At 38.5% G+C, this 18,501-nt stretch overlaps 1 protein-coding gene across 4 annotated transcripts in view; it reads right to left on the bottom strand.

The window, feature by feature from the left end:
- WAPL (WAPL cohesin release factor) overlaps nucleotides 1-18,501 on the bottom strand; it is a 136,441-nt gene that overhangs the window by 45,497 nt on the left and 72,443 nt on the right. For all 4 annotated transcript variants that reach the window (XM_085064162.1, XM_085064161.1, XM_085064164.1 and 1 more), the window contains 2 exons: nucleotides 17,127-17,650; nucleotides 1,508-2,554 (listed from right to left, as the gene is read on the bottom strand). In XM_085064162.1, coding sequence (XP_084920288.1) covers nucleotides 1,508-2,554; nucleotides 17,127-17,628 — 1,549 coding nt within the window. In that variant the 5' untranslated portion in view covers nucleotides 17,629-17,650. The remainder of the gene's footprint in view (nucleotides 1-1,507; nucleotides 2,555-17,126; nucleotides 17,651-18,501) is intronic.

Below are 18,501 nucleotides of genomic sequence, written 5' to 3'. Positions count from 1 at the left end.
AATGCAGTGCCAAATGCAAAGTGTAGATATTTTGAGACTCCTGAGGACAGCAGCTGAAAGGACTACTTGATGGGTCAGCATCTCAGCTGCATTAACTGTACCAGCAAATTTTTCCTTTGGAATAAATGGCTGAACAAAGACTCATTAGAGACAGGGACTAAGAGTACTACTTAAGCAGCCCTGTAAAATAAACCCATTTTCCAAGGAGGCTGGAACCCAAGAGTCTCATCATAAGTAAATTATATGAAAACAAATCATAGTCTTTTTTTGTTTGAAAACAAAATCTTCTCATACAACATCAGTATGCATTTGTTCCTTTCAAATCCACGAAAAAAGCCCTAGCAGTGACATTTACTTTTGATTAAAAGGCTTACAGAAAATTCTGGTTTTAGAAACAGCTATAATTAGAACAGAGAAATGAACATATTTTCCTCTGAAATTTTATTTCTGGATTACATTAGCCGAAGCTATTTGTAGGGGGAAAAAAATATAGCTTCTCCAACATTTGCAAAGCTAGATTGAGACCCTCTCTCCCTATCACAATGAAATACATCTTGGCAAAGTCTTAAAAATGTAACAACTTCAGTGAGTAGATAAAACTTCTCATGCTTCATGCTTCAAAATGGAGGACCAAAACAATCCATAGAACAGCAGCAGTGTTTTGAAATATTTATTCCAACACAAGTGATTCCCTGGTGTTAGAATTCTTCAAAACAAAAGAGTTAAAGCAACCTTCCATTAAAGTTATTCCTTTTGTTTTTTACTAATACACCTCACCCTTGATCTAAGTCACTAGGCAGGATCCAACCAACGACCAAGTAAGTCCAATTTCTCAAAGAATCTTAAACACCAGAACCTGTTCAGCAACTGCCCCATGTACAGTTTTGCTCATATGTATGTGAGTACACACACCCCTTCCCAGCTTGTATAGAAGATGGAGGGAGCTAAAAGCTGAAAACAAGAGCAGGAACACACAAATATGCAGAGGCATCTAAAGCCAGTTATCTGACTGGCACTCCATGGGTCCCCACAGCCTCTCCCTTGAGTCATGCATCCTCAGATAAGATGGAATTTGAGAGAGGTCCAAACTGACAACACATTCAAAAGCAGAAAAAGGTATTTCCCTTCTCTTACGAGCTACTTAAATGCCTGCACTCAGCTCCATAATTGTGGGTTGATCTGCAGGCTCTGGAGGAGGATACCTGCCTTCCAGGCATAGATACTGTATGTTCAACACATCAAAAAGGTATGAATCTTCTGTTCAAAATGAAAAAAAACCCTCCCAAGAGATCAAGGAGTATAAAGCATACTTCAAGAGAGATATGAAACACCAGACAGGACCACAGGAAAAGTGAGTTTAATTGCTAGATCTCCAGTGAATTTAACTGTTAGATTTCCAAACCAGTGGTATTGTTTGACAAATTCCTAGGTACACTGCAAAAAGAACAAAATATTCAAGTCAATTAAAATTAAATGAAACTATGTTTTCCAGAAGAGTTCTACTGACCTGCATTAGTATTGAGCTGGCTATCCTGGGAACAGTTTTCATTGCCATCAGAGGTTGACTGTAGTGAAGCAGACGGTACAGTTCTACTTCGTTTTTTGTTGGCCTTCCTTTCTGCTACCTGCCACTCTTCATCTTCATCCTCGCTTTCACTTAAATCATCAAACCCAAAGTACTTGATTTTGTAATTGGAACTCCCAGAACTTCTAGAGGCGCCTTCATCTCCCCCTCCCTCATCTTGATCATCAAACCCAAAAAATTCTAATTTGACATCCTTTTTGGATTTGGTATTGCTCGGTCGGAACCTGGTTGTAGTTTTTGTGGTAGCAATGTCTGCTTTTTTCCTTAAGCGCCCAGCTTCACCCAGATCAGTAGGGGCTGCTGTAGTGAATTCATCCATGCGCTCCATGGTGTCCTGGATGGTGACATTACAAACTGACAAGCAAGATGGATGCAGAACTGTGTAGTCTCTAGTCCGTCCAACCGTCCCTCGAAAACTGGTCCCACTACTTAAAGAAACTTTTTTTCCTGGGTTCAGACCATCATTATTTGACTCATTGTTTGCTTTGGATAAAGACTGACTAGTGCCATCCATTAGCTTGTCAAAATTTGTTGCCCCCTGCAGTTTTGCTTTGTTGGATCGACAATATGTCCTACAGTTGCTTGGCCTAGGAATAGTTTGCACAAGTTCTTCACTAATGGCTTCCTTTGGATTTTCACTATCTTCTTTATCACACTCCTCATCCTTGCTCTTCACCTCTGAGAGATGTTCATTGTCAAAAGCTAATATATACTCTCCAGTTCTGATGTCTTCAGTTTCATCCTCCCATTCATACAAGTGAGTTCTTAGTGGCCCCTTCGTCTGAGATGTTTCAGAGGAAGAGTCTGCTGTTTTTCCCACGCGGGAGTCCCAAGAATCAGGCAAGCCCTTGGCTTCAGTGTTGCATCCAGAAGTGTCTGTAGTCTCAGCATTGGTTTTATTACTGTCTTCAGCATTGTCATAGATGAAATGACTGTTCTCATTATCTGCTTTCAAGTTCTGGATTTTATCTGCAAGAAAAGATATTTATTACTAAAATGCAATATTAAAAAAATAGTCACCCATGTGTGCAACTTTGAAAAGTTACAACGTAACAATAAATATTCAGTGATCAATGACAAAAAACATTAGAGGTCTTTATCCACCTGGTTTATACTTGTTAAGCAGTCCAGCTTGAAGGTTTGGCAATAATAGTCTTCTCATAATTTCTAGTAAAAAAGTAACTTGAAGTGTCACTCTGAAAACATGCGCATCATGAAAAAGACAGTAGTAAACACTAAATACAACCAAGGCAAATTACACAAGAAGAGAGAAACTGTGGTGAAATGTTCAGAAAAGACAATTACCAAAGTTTCACACACAAGTGACTTATAGTGAATAATTAGAGATAAAGAACAACTAAATATTTTTTCATTATGTAAGAAAACAATTTCCTTCTTGGACCCTGAACAAAATGGCACAAAACTTCAGCAACTTCATTTTGCTGCTTCAAATGAAAATACTTGGACTTACAAAAGAAAATATAGAAAATGCAATTCTCATCACAATTTTTAATTATATGACTTCTGAAATTCAGGTTACTCTAATTCCTTTCTGCATCTCTGAAGAAGATACCTAAAAATTATTCTTGCAGTTCTCCAACCCATAGCCACACTCACATCTTACACTGTCCAAGAGAACAAGTTCCACTACAAAAAGCCAGTTTTTGTAAGGTTTGTTTCCAGCCAACCAGCATCCACACCATAGGAATACCAGGAAGCAATGGAAGTACTAAGTCTTCGACCTGTTGTCCTCTAAAGTGGTAGGGAAACCATTTGTTTTCCCTGAATAGCAGCAAAAGCTTGGTGGATTTGGTACCAGAGTTTCATCACAACTGCAACTGCCATTCTCTGTTACTGACATCACACACACAGACATCCAGCAATGCAATTGGGTTATTTCCAGGAAATAAGAATTTCTTGGAAATTTCAGAGACAGTTATCACCAAGCACAGGAACCCAGGTGCCTGCAGTTACTACTGAAGCACAGAAATGGCTGCCTGGGCCAGGCAAGGCAAGATAAGAAGTCTGACAATGCAGAAGACCATGGTGCATGGAAGAGTAGCACATGGTGGCATAAACTGGGGACACAGAAGCAACTGGGACAGAGGTGAAAACAGAAATGCTAGAAGAGAACATGCTTAGAAGACATGTGCAGAACGTTGAAGTAATAAAAGAGGCTCCACCGGCAGAATGCAACCCCAAAGGTTCCGAATTTTGGGGCAGCAAAGGCTTCCTAAACTCATCAGTAAAATGAAGACTTAAGTATATCTTTAGCACTAGTCCTGACCACATTAAATTTCATCAGCTTCCATTTGCCCAAGTGGCACAGACGTTTCACAGCACTGCCCAGAAGATTTCAACCTCCTGATGAGGGAAACAAGTATCAGCTCTGTGCTAGGGACTTTTGTTTACTTGTTTTCAAATTAAAACAGCATTGTCTAAATGCCATCTTTGCACATATGTTTTATAGAAGAACTTTACGGTACTGAAAATTCTAGTTAAAAAAAAGGGTACCATATCAAGTTTTGCAGGAAATTGGTTTAATCCTTGCTAAAATACCTCAGGGAACCAGGACACCTAATATCTGACAAACTGCATCCAAGTTTTCTGGGAGTCTAGCTGAGGTCTGTCACAAACAGACATTCTCATCAAGAAATAAAAAAAAGCTGTTCACAGAATAGATTAAATGCAAAACTCAAAACTAAGTTCTTTAAAGAACAAGGAACCCTAACCCTGCCATCTCAGTGATGGAATCTTGGTTATGTTTTTTCAGTATCAATATGTTATACAAGCAGTATTGTTATTCCCGTTTCAATCTCACGCTTGTGATAATTGAAGAGGCACAACCAAAATGAATCTTTCTGTAATCAAGGAGTTTGACAGTGAACAGTATGTTCCTTTCTCCCATATGTTCAATATTATTGTGAAGCTGAAGACTACCACAACACTCAGGCACGAAAAACAGCAAATTAAATGTAGAAAATTTTCAGCCTTCCTTGCTAAAATACACTGTTTTGCAGCCTCTCTATTACTGATCCATATCTAAATGAATGACTTGGATTAATAATGTCTAAGAAACGTTAAAACAAGTACATTTAAAATATGTCTGTCTAGGCTGACTGAACAATACTGAACTGTTAGGAAGAAGTTTCAGTATGCATATCTGCAATAGGAATAGTTTCCCCCTCCTAAGAAAGTCTAGGATCCTAAAGAGCTGCATTTCATACCAAGAGCAAATCAAATCTCATCGTCCCAGGAGCGAGGCAGAGTATATGTCTGTGTATATGCTCTACAATGAGCCAAGGGCCAAATAATTCAGCAATCTGTTTTGACACAACAGAAGTTGATATTTAACTTTATGTTGTCTCCACTTGAATCATTATCATCTCAGCTACAGCCTGTACTCTCAACCAGGAAAGATGATCAACACATGCAGCCTGGAAAACCAGCTGAAGAGCTGATGCACATCAACAGCATTGATAAAAATTAATGGAAAAAATTATCAAGAAATCTGCCACCAAAGAAATGTTAATCAGCTATTCTGGAAAAGTTTCATTTATTGGGGGATTTTGCACTCTGCTACTAAAAGTCATGTCTACCCTACAATACATAATTCCACAGAAGTTCTGTTAGAACTCCAGGTTTTAACAAGTGCAACAACTGAAGATATTCAGGGAGTGGATATTTAACTCTTTCACTTAAGATCAGTTCATCCAAAGCAATCCCTGAATTCTGTTTATTCATTAGTTCTGACACAGAGTTTAGCAGTTGAAACCACTTTACTTTTCCAGTCCCTTGCCAAGAAGTTACTGTCAGTGGCAAAGAGCCAAAGCCATCACCTACTGGGCCATTGTAAGAAAGATGATCCCTCAAGACACTTACAGCAACTACAATGCTGCTTTTATTTTAAAAAGTTTCTCCAAAACGCATTCGGTATTTCCCCAAGTAATAATGAAGTCAAACATAGTATTTTCATTATGACTGTATTTTAGTTAATTTTGATAATGTAGTTACACACAGAGAAAAACTATAGTACAAATTGTTCTGGAATAATTTCCAAGGTGCTAAGATTAACCCAATATTTGTAGGACTGAACAACCAACACAGTCCCATCCACTCATCTGTGACCTATTAAGGGAACAAAAAATTCTACTCTTATTGTAGCAGCCTCATTTGGATAAACTGAAGCATCAGTTGAGAGATGCATCATGACAAGAACAATCCCAGCTCCCATATTTTCAATAGAGAAAACTTTTCCTTATTGCAATTCTTTTGTACTTGCTGTACTGAGGTCACTATTTCTTACTCCTATTCCCACCTCCAGTTTCACACTTGCCCAACCCACTTGCTCTTCTCCTCATGCTCATTCCCAACAACCCAAAAAGAAAACCAAGGAAACCAAGCCAGCTGTCAATTCTTTAATGCCAGTCTCCACCACCTCTATAAGAACCCCCAAAAACACAGACAATACTTCAAGGCATTAGTACAGCTGAAAATCAGTAAAATTTGACCAGACTAGCACCACACATGTAGCTCTTCCAGCGTGCAACTTCTTGCTTCTCCTCATCTTCAGTGAGCTCAGCTGACTAATAAATAACAAATCCATTCTATCCCAGTCAAATGGCTTTATTGATGCTTGATTTACTACACTCCCAAGAAATGATATTATAAGGCAAAGAACACTAACAGCTCTTTATGTACCCAGCAGGAGTTGTGCTGTCTTCGTGTAACCCCTGCATCCATTCTAGGTGCATAAGCAACTTAGAGCACTGAGTTGTCTCAGATTCCACAAGTATCAACAAAGTGTGGCATTTCATTTTTGACTTTTAGTTCCTAATTTAATATAGCATACCAAGGTACTCCTAAACAGCAACAAAACTGCAATTAACCTCCCCCTTCATTTTGAGGCACCAAAATTTTAAAAATACACAGTGCTTCAAACGTCTTAGTAACTGCACCAGGGAGGTTTTTCTATCTCCAATAACAAGCAAGGCTGATGGAAAATGTAACCACTAAACTGTTTAGCGTACACCAGGTAGAAAGTCTGGCTTTAAAACTGGATCATCACAATGCATTATTGGAAAACTAAGCAATGTCACTAAGCAGTGACATTTAGAGGAATATTTCCACAAAGGATATTTTGTCAAGCCACTGTTCTCATCTCATCAGTGGGTCAATAGCTGTCAGCCTGAGCCTTCAATACCAGAAAGTACTGCTAATCACTTCCTAATTACCCAAAGGTGTACAGTAACAGCAATTCCAATAACCTTGATTTTAAAAATACCGTTTATATTGGCAGTAACTATTACAGTAGAAGCTAGCATGACTGCAGGAAAAAATATGAGAAAACAAACTAATTGTGAATTACCAGTTATTCTGTAGTTCAAGAGGGGCATGGAACTTCTCCCATTTTTGACTGCAATTAGGCTCTTTTGGGGTTCAAATACCAGGATAAGTCTCCCAAGAAATTTAAAATCAGCAATAGTATATAACTCCCCTCCCCAAGTACAAGCACCATATACCTAGGAACCATAACAATGTTCTGTGGTAATCATGATTTGTTTTCTCTTTATATCTCTAAGACTCAATTACCAGAGTATAAGAGAACCAACCTAAATGACTGGCAAGCCAAAATCAAATGTGAATCGATATACACATCTCTTGCTTTATTTTATGCTCTAGTTTGTCACTTAACAAGACAGAGATGTCTTTAGCATTGCTGATGAATTAAAAAAACAAAAACAAGTAAAACTTATGCTCTTTCCCACAAACCATAACGCATGTTTGCACAGATGCGTATTACCAAATCTGTAAAACTATATTCAAGCGATGGCTATTGTTCCAAGTAACCTTTGTAAAGCTACCACTAGAAACAAAATTTCAAGTTCAGACGATGCAAGATAGTAAATTTACATAAGGCAATAGAGTTTACATCCCTCTATAATACATCTAGATACACGCAAACATTCAAATAGCAGGAGTGTAACAGAGCTGTCAAAAGCTCACTGCTTTTTTCAGTAACAGACCTTTAAACATTTAACAAATAGGCATCTATATTTATATGGATCAGACTAGATGGATATAAAGATGACATTCTGTTCATTTCTTATTTTTTAAAAAAAATACATACTTACTATAAGCACTCACTTATTAGATGGAACACATGTTATTCTACACATCCAACAAAAACAGTAAATGCCTTATGGCTACCACAAGTAGCCAGTGGTGCTACCTTCTTCCCTCTAATTCTTAAGATCATTGACAAAATGAAGAATGTAATTCAAGACTTTAAAAAACCCCACTTTTTTTAAAAAAGAGAAATTAATATTTTTAGAGATAAGAAACCTACAACCTTGAACTCAGTATCTGACAATTCTGACATTAAAATGTCTCACATTTCAACCTAATTTTTTCTTTAAGTACTTGTAACAGTAAAACTTAGAGAGACTTCTTACTTGAAGAGGAAATACTCAAGTTTGGAGAAAAGATAAAGCACTCTCTCCACCAAATACTGAAACTGTAAGAGTTAACAATTCATACCCTGACCCTTCAGGTATGGCATATACCAAACTGGAATCCAAAACAAAGCAAAGTAATGCTTCAGGAAATCAAATACTCTTCTGGGCAAGAGAACCAAGCAACCACAGTCCATCTATCCCCCAGCCTAGTACCTGTTTCACTTTTCTTTCATTTCCATTTAACTTACAAGTCTAAGCCACTGGGCTCCAAGTCTGAAAACATCATTTTCAGCTCCATAAAAACGAAATCATCATTAACAGTCTTGCACTAATCGCCTACAGTCAAACATGATATGTTTTTGTTAACAATTCAGTGGGAGAGATGCAGAACCTGATTTGCTATTTTTAAGTTACTTGGTACACAGAGCAGGATCTTGGGCTGTGAGAATGATGACTCCTACTGTAAATTTCCATCCTGAACAGACTCAGGGCTCACAGGGCAAAGTTGCCCCACAGCTCAACCATCATCCCCCACCCACAGCCTCCTCAACAGCAGCCTGTGCGGCTGGGCAGGGGACAGCAGGATCACGCACAGCGACATGTGCCAGCTCCATGTGCCAGCCTGGCTGCTGCCTTCCCAGGGATTAGGGACCCAGCTAAAACCTCATCTGCCTTTCCACCATGCAGCCAACGCAGAGGCAAGGGCACAGATGACACTTGAAACAGTACTGTATCTTTGAGGTCTTCTTCACCTCTCCAAGATTGATCAAAACTGCTTGAACAGCACAAATGTTAGTAGGAAATAGAGCAATACAAAAGGACAACCAGTATTAACCTTGGTATGCTGAAAAAACATGCCAAAAGATTATCACATATGCAAAATAAATGCTTACTATTTCCCATGTACTCATGGATAAGTTGCCAGTGTTAACCCTGCTAACTTGAACTTTCGGTTAGTTTTCTTTCATTTCTAGCAATTTCTAATTAAAGCTAAACAAAGTATTCTCCAAGCTATAAACAAAAGGCATATGGCCTTCTATAGCCTTTGCAGCATAAAACCATATGCTCCTTCATTGCTGTGTAAGTAGCTGTACAAGCTTTCACTTTAATACTGAGACAAACATGATTAGTATACACAAGAAACAAATCTACAGACAAACTGGGCTTAAGTATTAGCCACAATGCTCATAATTCACTGCAAGTATTAAAGGTGGTCAGAAGCAATGAAATCTTGAGAGCTGGCAGGTGGCACGATGCCAATTTTATATTCTTCATGATTTCTCTTCCAAAAGACACCGAGATGGGTACAAGAAAACAAAACATCAAGGAAACACAGGCAGTAAGATTAAACCCACAAAAATTGTATGCAGGGCCTTCAGAGCCCTCCAGCTACAGAGGGCACGTACAATTAACAGGCTGCAGCTCATGAACAGATCATGACACAGGATGGAGGGAACAGTTTGTTAAGCTCATTATGAGCTACTGCTCTGCCTGATGTCCCTGAACACTCAGAAGCATTTATTATGGCTCCATTACACCACCACCAATGCTCTCAAGCACAAAGCTACATCACTTCACTCCGCAACTTGCAGCTGACCAGGTTGAAGAAAAAGACAAATCTTTACCAGATTCTTGTATCACATCCTTTGTTTATAGGAAAGGAGTCCAAATGAGACACACAGTGTGATCTCTGGCCTGGTCAGGAAACGAGCAATTGCAGAGAATCCAAAAGCAACTGCTTTTCTCCAAACTAGAAAACAAATTTCACTGTGCATTGGAAATAAAATGCTTTGATTGGCAAGGAGAAAAGGTTACAGACTACACTCCTTTGATCCATTCTTTGGCTATGACTGAAGAACTGGGAAACTCAGAAAAAAAAGCCTGTGAAATGGACAACATTTATTTGAATTGGTCAGTATCTACTGATGTCTACGAGATGTTGAAAAGAAGTGCCTGTTAGCAGGTCTGAACAGAAGGAATAGACAGGAAGCATAAGAGCTGCAGAAGATTAGACTCCCAAGACCAGTTTCATGGTTGATAATCACTAAAATAACTAAAATTATAGAACCATATATCCATAGCTATGATTACAAATTATTACATGATTCTGGTTCTTTACTCTTTGAATCAAAATGAATTCCCAACAAGTCTGCATGCACATGGGACAGACACTGTTTGACTCTTTGCAGGTGTTTTAAGTGGCACCTTCTTTTACACAAAAAAAAAAAACAAAAAAACCCCCAAAAAACCAAAAACAAACAAAAAAAAAAAAACACAGAAAAACCTAAAGTGATGGGAATCAGTTTACTGCCATGACAGCACTATTTTCCTTAAGAATCATTTGTTTATCTTGTTTCCTTTCTGGCACCCTGAACACCAAAATTCTAATTTAAATTAAAAAATAATTAATTTGTTTCTCACACAGTCTTAACTAAGTTCTCAGTGACACTAAGTCTCCATTTCACCATGTCTCTACCAAACATAAGACAGAATATTAAACTTTAGACACCTTTTCTTCTCTCAAATCACCTGGATGCCGCCTGTCAGTCTCATAACATACTGTTCAGCAGCTCCAACAGACCATTATTTCCATTCCTCGAGCCTAACAACATTTTCATGTTTTCAGAATGTGCTGCTGGCACAAAACCCCTCAGTGCCATGGCTCCAGCCTAGGAAAGGCTGAACCATATACACTGTATTATTGCTTCTAACCTTGCATCCCTGTTTCAGCCATACAAATAATTCCTCATATACCTTTTTTCCACTGGGAGGACATGCTACCAGGAGGCATTGTGAAAAGTTGTGTCATGCTGGCACACTTGGCAGCCAGTGAACAACTTTCTAGAAAGTCCTTGTATTTAAATGGAAGTGCAACCTTTCACAGGGGTGCAGGCTGACATGCCCACCTTTCCTCTTGTACACAAAATATTCACTCAACTAATCCCTTGCCTTTCTCTCAGGCAGTATTTTTAATGGTATGATAAGATGGTTTTTCAAGTAACAACAAAACAGCCTTGCCCCCTCTTCTTCTAGTTTGTTGGCTAGAAATTGCTAGATATTCTGATATCACACATCTTTCCTTGCACCTTAACCCTTTAATAAATACAGTAGTAGTTTCTTGAAGGACAATACAAGCTAAGTTTGAACTCAAAGCACATTTTCCACCCAGTTAGTAAGACCTCAGCAGTTTGAGTCTGAAATGGCTTCTTTACCAACTGCTTTCTGCTTGCCTGCATGCTTTGGCCCACTTGAGAGGTATGCACCTTAAAAGCATTTTTTTCTTCTACAAGAACTGACCAACTGTTTTGAATACAAAGTTATTTCAGCTTTTTAAACACGAAAGCTAAGAAGCAACCAGAAATATGACCTTTTAAAAACTAACTGTTTTTACATTGTACAAGTCCATGAAGAAAGAATTTTACAAGTATGGACTGCAAAATTCACTGTTGTATAGGAAAGGGGAATTGTAGTTTGAGGGAAAAAAAGTTTCATGTACTCTGTACATGGACATACATAATAGGAACTGCCCAGTCATTAGGAAAATTGTTGCAGAAATTAGATTGTTTCCTAAACACCGGGATCTTTTTTCTGTATGGCCATTTTAGCAAACCAGTATAAACACTGAAATTTAAACAGAATTTCAATCATTTCAGATTTGAAAAACACCCCAGACGAAAAACCAACAAGCCACCGCTAAGGAACTATCAGAGGGAAAAAAACAAAACAATCACACCAGTTTGAACACGGGCTGCTGACAAAGCAAGAAAATTCTGTAAGGGGAAAAGGGATATCTTCAAAAGGGAAAAACTTACCAAAAAAGAACTAAAGAAGAGAGGACCTGTGGATAAACCCCTAAAAACAGCTAACTTCATACCCACCATAACTACTGGCAGCCAAATAAACCTCGTAACACTGAAATTCTATGGGCGCACATATTTTTCTGACAGACCTTTCCCCTTCTCTGCTATCCATTTCTTAATGCTTTGACCCAACCATAGCACAGCTGCAGTTCTTTTTAATCATGGCTGCTGCCAGCTGTCTCCTAAGACTGCCAAATGCTCAGGCCTCATTCAGGTTCCCCCAGCTCTGCTCCATTTTTGGACAGAAAATGACTGAACTGATATACTCTCTCACAAAGTAAGTAACTTATACTCAAAAACTCAGCAGAGGAAGAAAGATATTACTCTGGCCTAACTATTACCTTAAGTGTCCACAGAACAGAAGTTTTAAAACACTTTGAAAAGAGTACCCTGACCACTCTGGTTGTCAAATGCAATTATGTAACAAACCTACATTTGGGACGTTGAAACTTAACTCTAAAGATAGGGCTCCCCACCCACATAATCAGGATGCAGAGGCTTTGCACACAGAGTCACTAAGGTACTATCAGGATAGTATGTCAGGAACAGACTTGATGACTTAAACCGTCTCCTTTCTCCAGGGCATCCATTTTCTGCAATCTACTCTCTGCTCTCTGTGCTTTTCCAGCAACCAACCACAACTAAATTCTGCATCCTGGGCCAAGAAGTCATTGAGCAGTCATATCCCCTTTGCTCCTGCACTGCATAAGTACAAGTTCTTCAGAAGAACTACGCTTGCCATTTTGATTTGCTACCTGTAAATGCACTGGCCCTAAGTGAAAAATGAGGGCATTAAGAACTACCTAGAGAAACAAAAGAATCAAACAGCAGTCAACAGACAAATGCTCCCTCCCTTATAGCACCAAGAGCAAAACTAGTGCCAGAACAAACCTGTTCAAATACCAGTACATAGTAACAAATGACAGGATGAGGAATAGCTGTTTTCATTATTGCTCTAAATGTTACAGGCAAAAAAAAAATAATTTGTTCTTTTAATCTTAAAGAGCCTAAAGGTCACTCCTGACACAATAACCACAAAATCTGTACTTAACATCACAACACAGAACACGACACAATTCCTACGCTGTTTTGTAGTCTGGAAAGGTATTTTAAGCCATTCTATTTCTCTACAGCAAACAAAATACAGTTTCAAGAAATAAATTCATAGGATCTAAAACCAGACTTAATCCACACCCAATTAAAATACTTCTCCATTAATGCATGATTAAATACCTAATATTTTCACTTAGGGCAGAAAAGTAGTATTCTCTCCTAGTCCATAAACAGGAATACGAGGTGGCAAAGATGAGAAACATCTCTTGACCCAAATGCCTTCTCTGATGAAGAGCACGAACGCCTTGGAGCAGCCCCTCCAAAGGCCTGAGTTACAGAGCTCAGCACTGTGCACAAAAGCAAAATCCAGCAGATCATCGCCACATCCAGAGTCAAAACACAAACTCACACTACAATGCCAGAAGTATTTCCACAAACTGAAACAGACAGAGTAGGCAAACTAGCTATCCAAAGTGAAACACATTGATACACTAACATAATTACGAAATTACATACTAACTCTTAAAATTCATCAAACTTGGACACGAATTTTCATCTAAAAAATCGTACATTAATTTCAACCTACAAGCTAACAAATACTCCAAAAGAGCAAACTTACAAAATTTGCTCTGCAAGGCAGTTTTTTTATTCCAGAACTTATGTGAAGATGAATACAGCGTGAAATACTATTTGAGTTTATGCCTTATAGAACAGTTTACCAGTTAAAAAAAAAAAATCCCACCAGACTGTTTCAAAAATCCAAATATTGCTCTGAGGTTTTCACCTTACCCTACTGTAAGACTCTCATAAAACCTAATTTTCTAAGTAGCTGCATTTTTTGCTTTACACAAATTACCAGTATGGTATTTTTCAATGACACAACTCACTTCCTATAAACCAAGTTCTCCCTACCTTCACAAAGATGACCCAACAGTAACTATTCATACTGAACAGTCTTTCATTGTTCCAAATTTCCCTAAACTCCCATCTGTAAATTACCTGCTACATACAGGATTACTCATAGACACTCTTCAGACAGTATTAAGTCTTGATCAAGCAACATTAGGGTAAGATTATGAGAAGCTTTCCACATTAAGAGCTTCTCAAAGCCTTTAAAATGAGATTGTTACAAGCACTAGCTGAAGGCTATTAAAAAAAAAAACAGTAAGTTGTGCCATTTTAGATGAAAGATACAGGTCCTCAACTGAGTTACATGGCTGCACCACTACTAAAACAAACCCCAAAAATCATCTGCTTTTTAATACCAAACTTTAGCTAAAATTAACTGACATTGCATCACCTTCATTTTAATGCCATAAGATATGGCCACTGAGACAGGACAATACAACTGGAGCAGAATTAACTGTACCTCTCAGTTTGTGCACAGCCATGGTGAGTCACGTTTTTCAACTCAGTCTAATTCTTAGCATTATCCCACCTAGGTTAAGAATTAGTTTAGAATTAAGATATGATGGCTCATGCTCTCTGGAAGTCATGAGACCTTCATTCAGGCACTGTCTCAGCAGTATGAGGACAAGGACTAGCAAAGTGCACTTTAAAACAAGTTAACAAGCACTTTCTTCAACATCAGCACCAACACAGCCTAGTTTCCCACACCCAGAGATACAGTGCTGTATATGGGTTAAGGTTAAGCTCACATTGCAGTCTTTCTTATGTTGCAATGTTAATATTCTTCTACCTGCCTGTGCTCGCTCCCAACCCCCAATCCCTTTCCTTGCTCATCAGGAATAGTCCAGCTTGCTGTCTCAAGGATCTATAAGCCCTTTGGACAAATCTGATTGAACCTGGTGGAGTTCAAGAGTCACCAGGAAGGGGAAAATTATTATGGGAAAGGAGAGGACATGTAAGCAGTCGAGGTACATAGACTATTACACACCTCCCCAGTCCCTTTTCCCGCCAGAATCCTACCTCAAAATCAATCAATTGAACTCCCCAACATTCTGACAGAGCCTCCCCATCAAACTTTACTCAACAGTCACTACAACAAAGAAGCCTTTGAAGTACCTACATTTACACTGGCTGACTATATACCACTATCTCTAATTGCTCAGTGTGCTGAGCAACATCCTCAGAGACAACTTGTATTTATTTTGGATCCGTTTGCACACAAGCATAATAGCAGCTTAAACCATCCAAGTTTTATTCACACTAAATGTCAAAAGGAAACACTATCACCAAAACTCCAATCTTTAAATAAGGGTGAGGAAACCAAAGACCCTCCTAGGATGTTCTGCAAAGATTCATTCTCAGCTCAATTTTGTTTCTGAAGAAACATATGAAAAGGGCTTTTATCTTCATTTGACCAGATATCAACAGAAAGTAATAGACTCTGAAAGAACAGAACCATCAGATCAAGATCCACCTTGTCCTTCACTATTTCTAGCTGAACTGCAATCAGTAACAAATACTTCAGACAACCTTGTAGGAACAGAATTCCTTCAGCAAACTGTTTAAATAACCTCCCCCTCCACATCCAGATCCTCCACCACACTCAAAAGCTGGATGGACTTACCCACCAAAACTCACCAGCTTCCTTCTGTTCTGAGCTGTATATTTATGGTATACATAGTACTGTCTAATAAAGAGTTCTACAATTTAAATAAGCACCAAATTAGCGAGTTTTTCCTGTGCTAAATGTTGCATTTTATTATTTTCCACAGGACTGGAACGAGGAAGCACCAATTCAACTGCTGAAGTCTGTTCCTCTTGGCCTTTCATACATTATGAATTTTCAGAGCTCTATCTCATTTTCTCCCCACAGCTCTCTCACTTTCTTTTCCAACCTGAAAAATACTGTTCTGACAAAGGCTGTCTACAAGGAAACCATTTCACTGTAAAACCTGTTCTACTACAATCTCTCAGTTAACAACCAAGGAAACTCATTACTATTTCTTCTCCTTACAAATACTGGGGGATGAACTTACTCAATTTCTTATGAAAACTATATTCAAACTTTAAAAACCTGTAAATTTTATTTCCAGACTGAAGATGAATCATAGTAAGAGACAACAACTGAAAAATCACATGAAAACAAGAAATATTTTAGCAGCAAAAATAAGAGCAAGATCAGAAGACAGCCACACATCCCACCAATGTGTCTGTCAAACTACAGTTCAGCATTTTCTGGGTTTTCTTGAATTAGATCCCTAACATATACTACAAATAACTGAACTGTGCCTATCTCCTACTATTTAACATCTTCCTGCTTACTGTATTACAACTGAACAAGTCCACTCAAATTTCTGATCCTAGGGTTTGCTATATCTGAGAAATTAAAGTTATGTAAGTTCTTCTCATTAAAATTGATTTTGATAAACCAGAGCAAGACAGTAGGTGTCATCTTCATCTAGGTTCCTCTAATGTGATCTTCTACCCAATTATAGAAGCTGTGGTTTAATCAGTCCATTATACAAAAACCTCTCATGAGATATAACATCTGATCTTTTCCAAGAACGAGTTGAAGAAAACTACAGTGATGTTCAGCTCCATAGGCCCTATGAACTCCCTCTGAAAAGTATTAAAATAGCTTATGAACACTCCAGAGCCCAAAAACACCTCCTAAAGGAAGTCTGACAGAATTCAGTTTCACAGGCCTGAAGTTTTTTATACACACTGATGTAGTTGTGCTAATTATGAACAAAAAATATCTGTGCAGCTGAAGTTCAGAAAACTACTTTTTCCATCCAAATAATGGAACAAACCATGGTCTAAGCTGTATCTGCACCTTCATGGCAGTACACATGTACCTGCACTAAATTAAAGTATTCTATTATCACCAACTCATCACTATTCAAAATACACATTTAAAAAACAAATGCAGTCATCAACTTTAGAAAAGGAGTATTATTATTCCATTTTCTGGAATAACTCAACTAAGTGGACTAACATACTGCACTGAATTTAAAGCACTGCACCTTGATCTGCAGACACATGGATTACAGTGCCAATGCCCTCAGATCAACGTGTAAAATACAGAATGATTCTTAGTGTTTTTAGTTAAAATGAGTATTCTCTACAATGGTTTACAATTAAGAATTGCCCCACAGTTTTAATAGAACACTTAAACATCCCTTGAAAACACAAAGTCTAAAGGGAGATGAGCAAATACCAGAGGAAAACAGAAGTATTCAGACAGTTGAGCAAACATACCTGCAGTTACAAGTTTAGCACTGCTGCCCTTGCATTCTCCATCTTCCACACTTTTGCTTGCACTCTTTTCTTTTAAGAGAGGAGCAGTATTGTCAAAAGGTATGCACTTGCTGGATGCAACATTTTCTCCACTGTCTGGTTGATTAATTCTGCTGTTTGCTTCAAGTAGAGGAGTGAAGTCCTCAGACTGAACAACTTCACCAGGTTCCAGCTGAGAGGAGCTTTTAGCCTGTGACACATTCTTTGAAGACACAGGGAGAGATTCTTCATCACTGTCAAATCCAAACGGATCCTCTGTTACCTCATCTTCAACTTTGGGTTTCTTAGGAACTTCGGAAATATCTGGTTTGACACTGGGCCTCTTCTGTCCTAATTTGGCCATGAAGGTAGTTTCTCCCCATTTCGTACTAAGGGTGGTCCGTTTGTTGGAAAATACTTCATCAAACTTGGAACTGCCGTTTCCCCCCTTCCGGCTGTAGGTCTTTCCAAATCGGGATGTCATTTTGGCTCCTGTTTCATATTCTCTGTTGTGAAAGAAACAAGAAACATCAATTCAGCAACCTTCTATTACAAATGATTGTTACTTTCACTGCTTATTGGGCCTACAAGCACCAGGCATGTACATTTCACATACCCAACAGATCCATCGTCTGCGTCTTTCTAGACTCACTCATTCACACATAACTATCATTATGGCAAAAGTTTCTGCACTAAGTATCTACTAAAATAACACAAAATTCAGTTGCTTGCACATTTATAAAATAATGGCACAGTGGATCCTTAAAAAAATCTGCTAAGAATGGTCTTGCTTTGCTCTACTGTTATATTTTTAAGTATAGACAGCACTGCTATCATGGAACAGCATGAAACGACTCAGCAGTATTTTCACCACATCTGAATATGCAGCTCCCTCCGAGAATCCAATAGCACAGCATGGCACAAAAACCTCTTCCCAGTTAAATACAAAAACTGTCAGAATATTTCAAGTTGCTGCAGATATATTTTAAGTACTAATTAATCACAACTATGACAACTCCATGCCATGTTTTTTCACACTCAGACTCACTTCGCAAGTGTTTTACTTGGTAACCCGATGTGGTTTTTGCCATCTGCATCAGTCCTGGTCAGGACTGTTCCCCCGTGAGTAAATGTGATTCACCAAGGGACAGGAACACAGACACTGCTCAACCCATTTCTGAGAACATGGAGGACATCTGCAGCAGGCCAGTGTAAACCATTAGTGTTCACTGGCTCTTGCAAGCACAGCCACTTCACAGTTAGCTCGCTCCGAAGAATGGAAGTCTAAAATTAACAGATTAAACAGGAACACGTTTAAGAGTTCCTTGCATGTGTTCTATTTCTACTTTTGTTTAAG

This window comes from Lichenostomus cassidix, chromosome 6 (genome assembly GCF_008360975.1).
Source record: "Lichenostomus cassidix isolate B80296 chromosome 6, HeHo_3.0, whole genome shotgun sequence".
Lineage (NCBI taxonomy): Eukaryota > Metazoa > Chordata > Aves > Passeriformes > Meliphagidae > Lichenostomus > Lichenostomus cassidix.
Note: the sequence above shows the minus strand (reverse complement) of the source record. Positions and strands in the feature narration are given on the sequence as shown.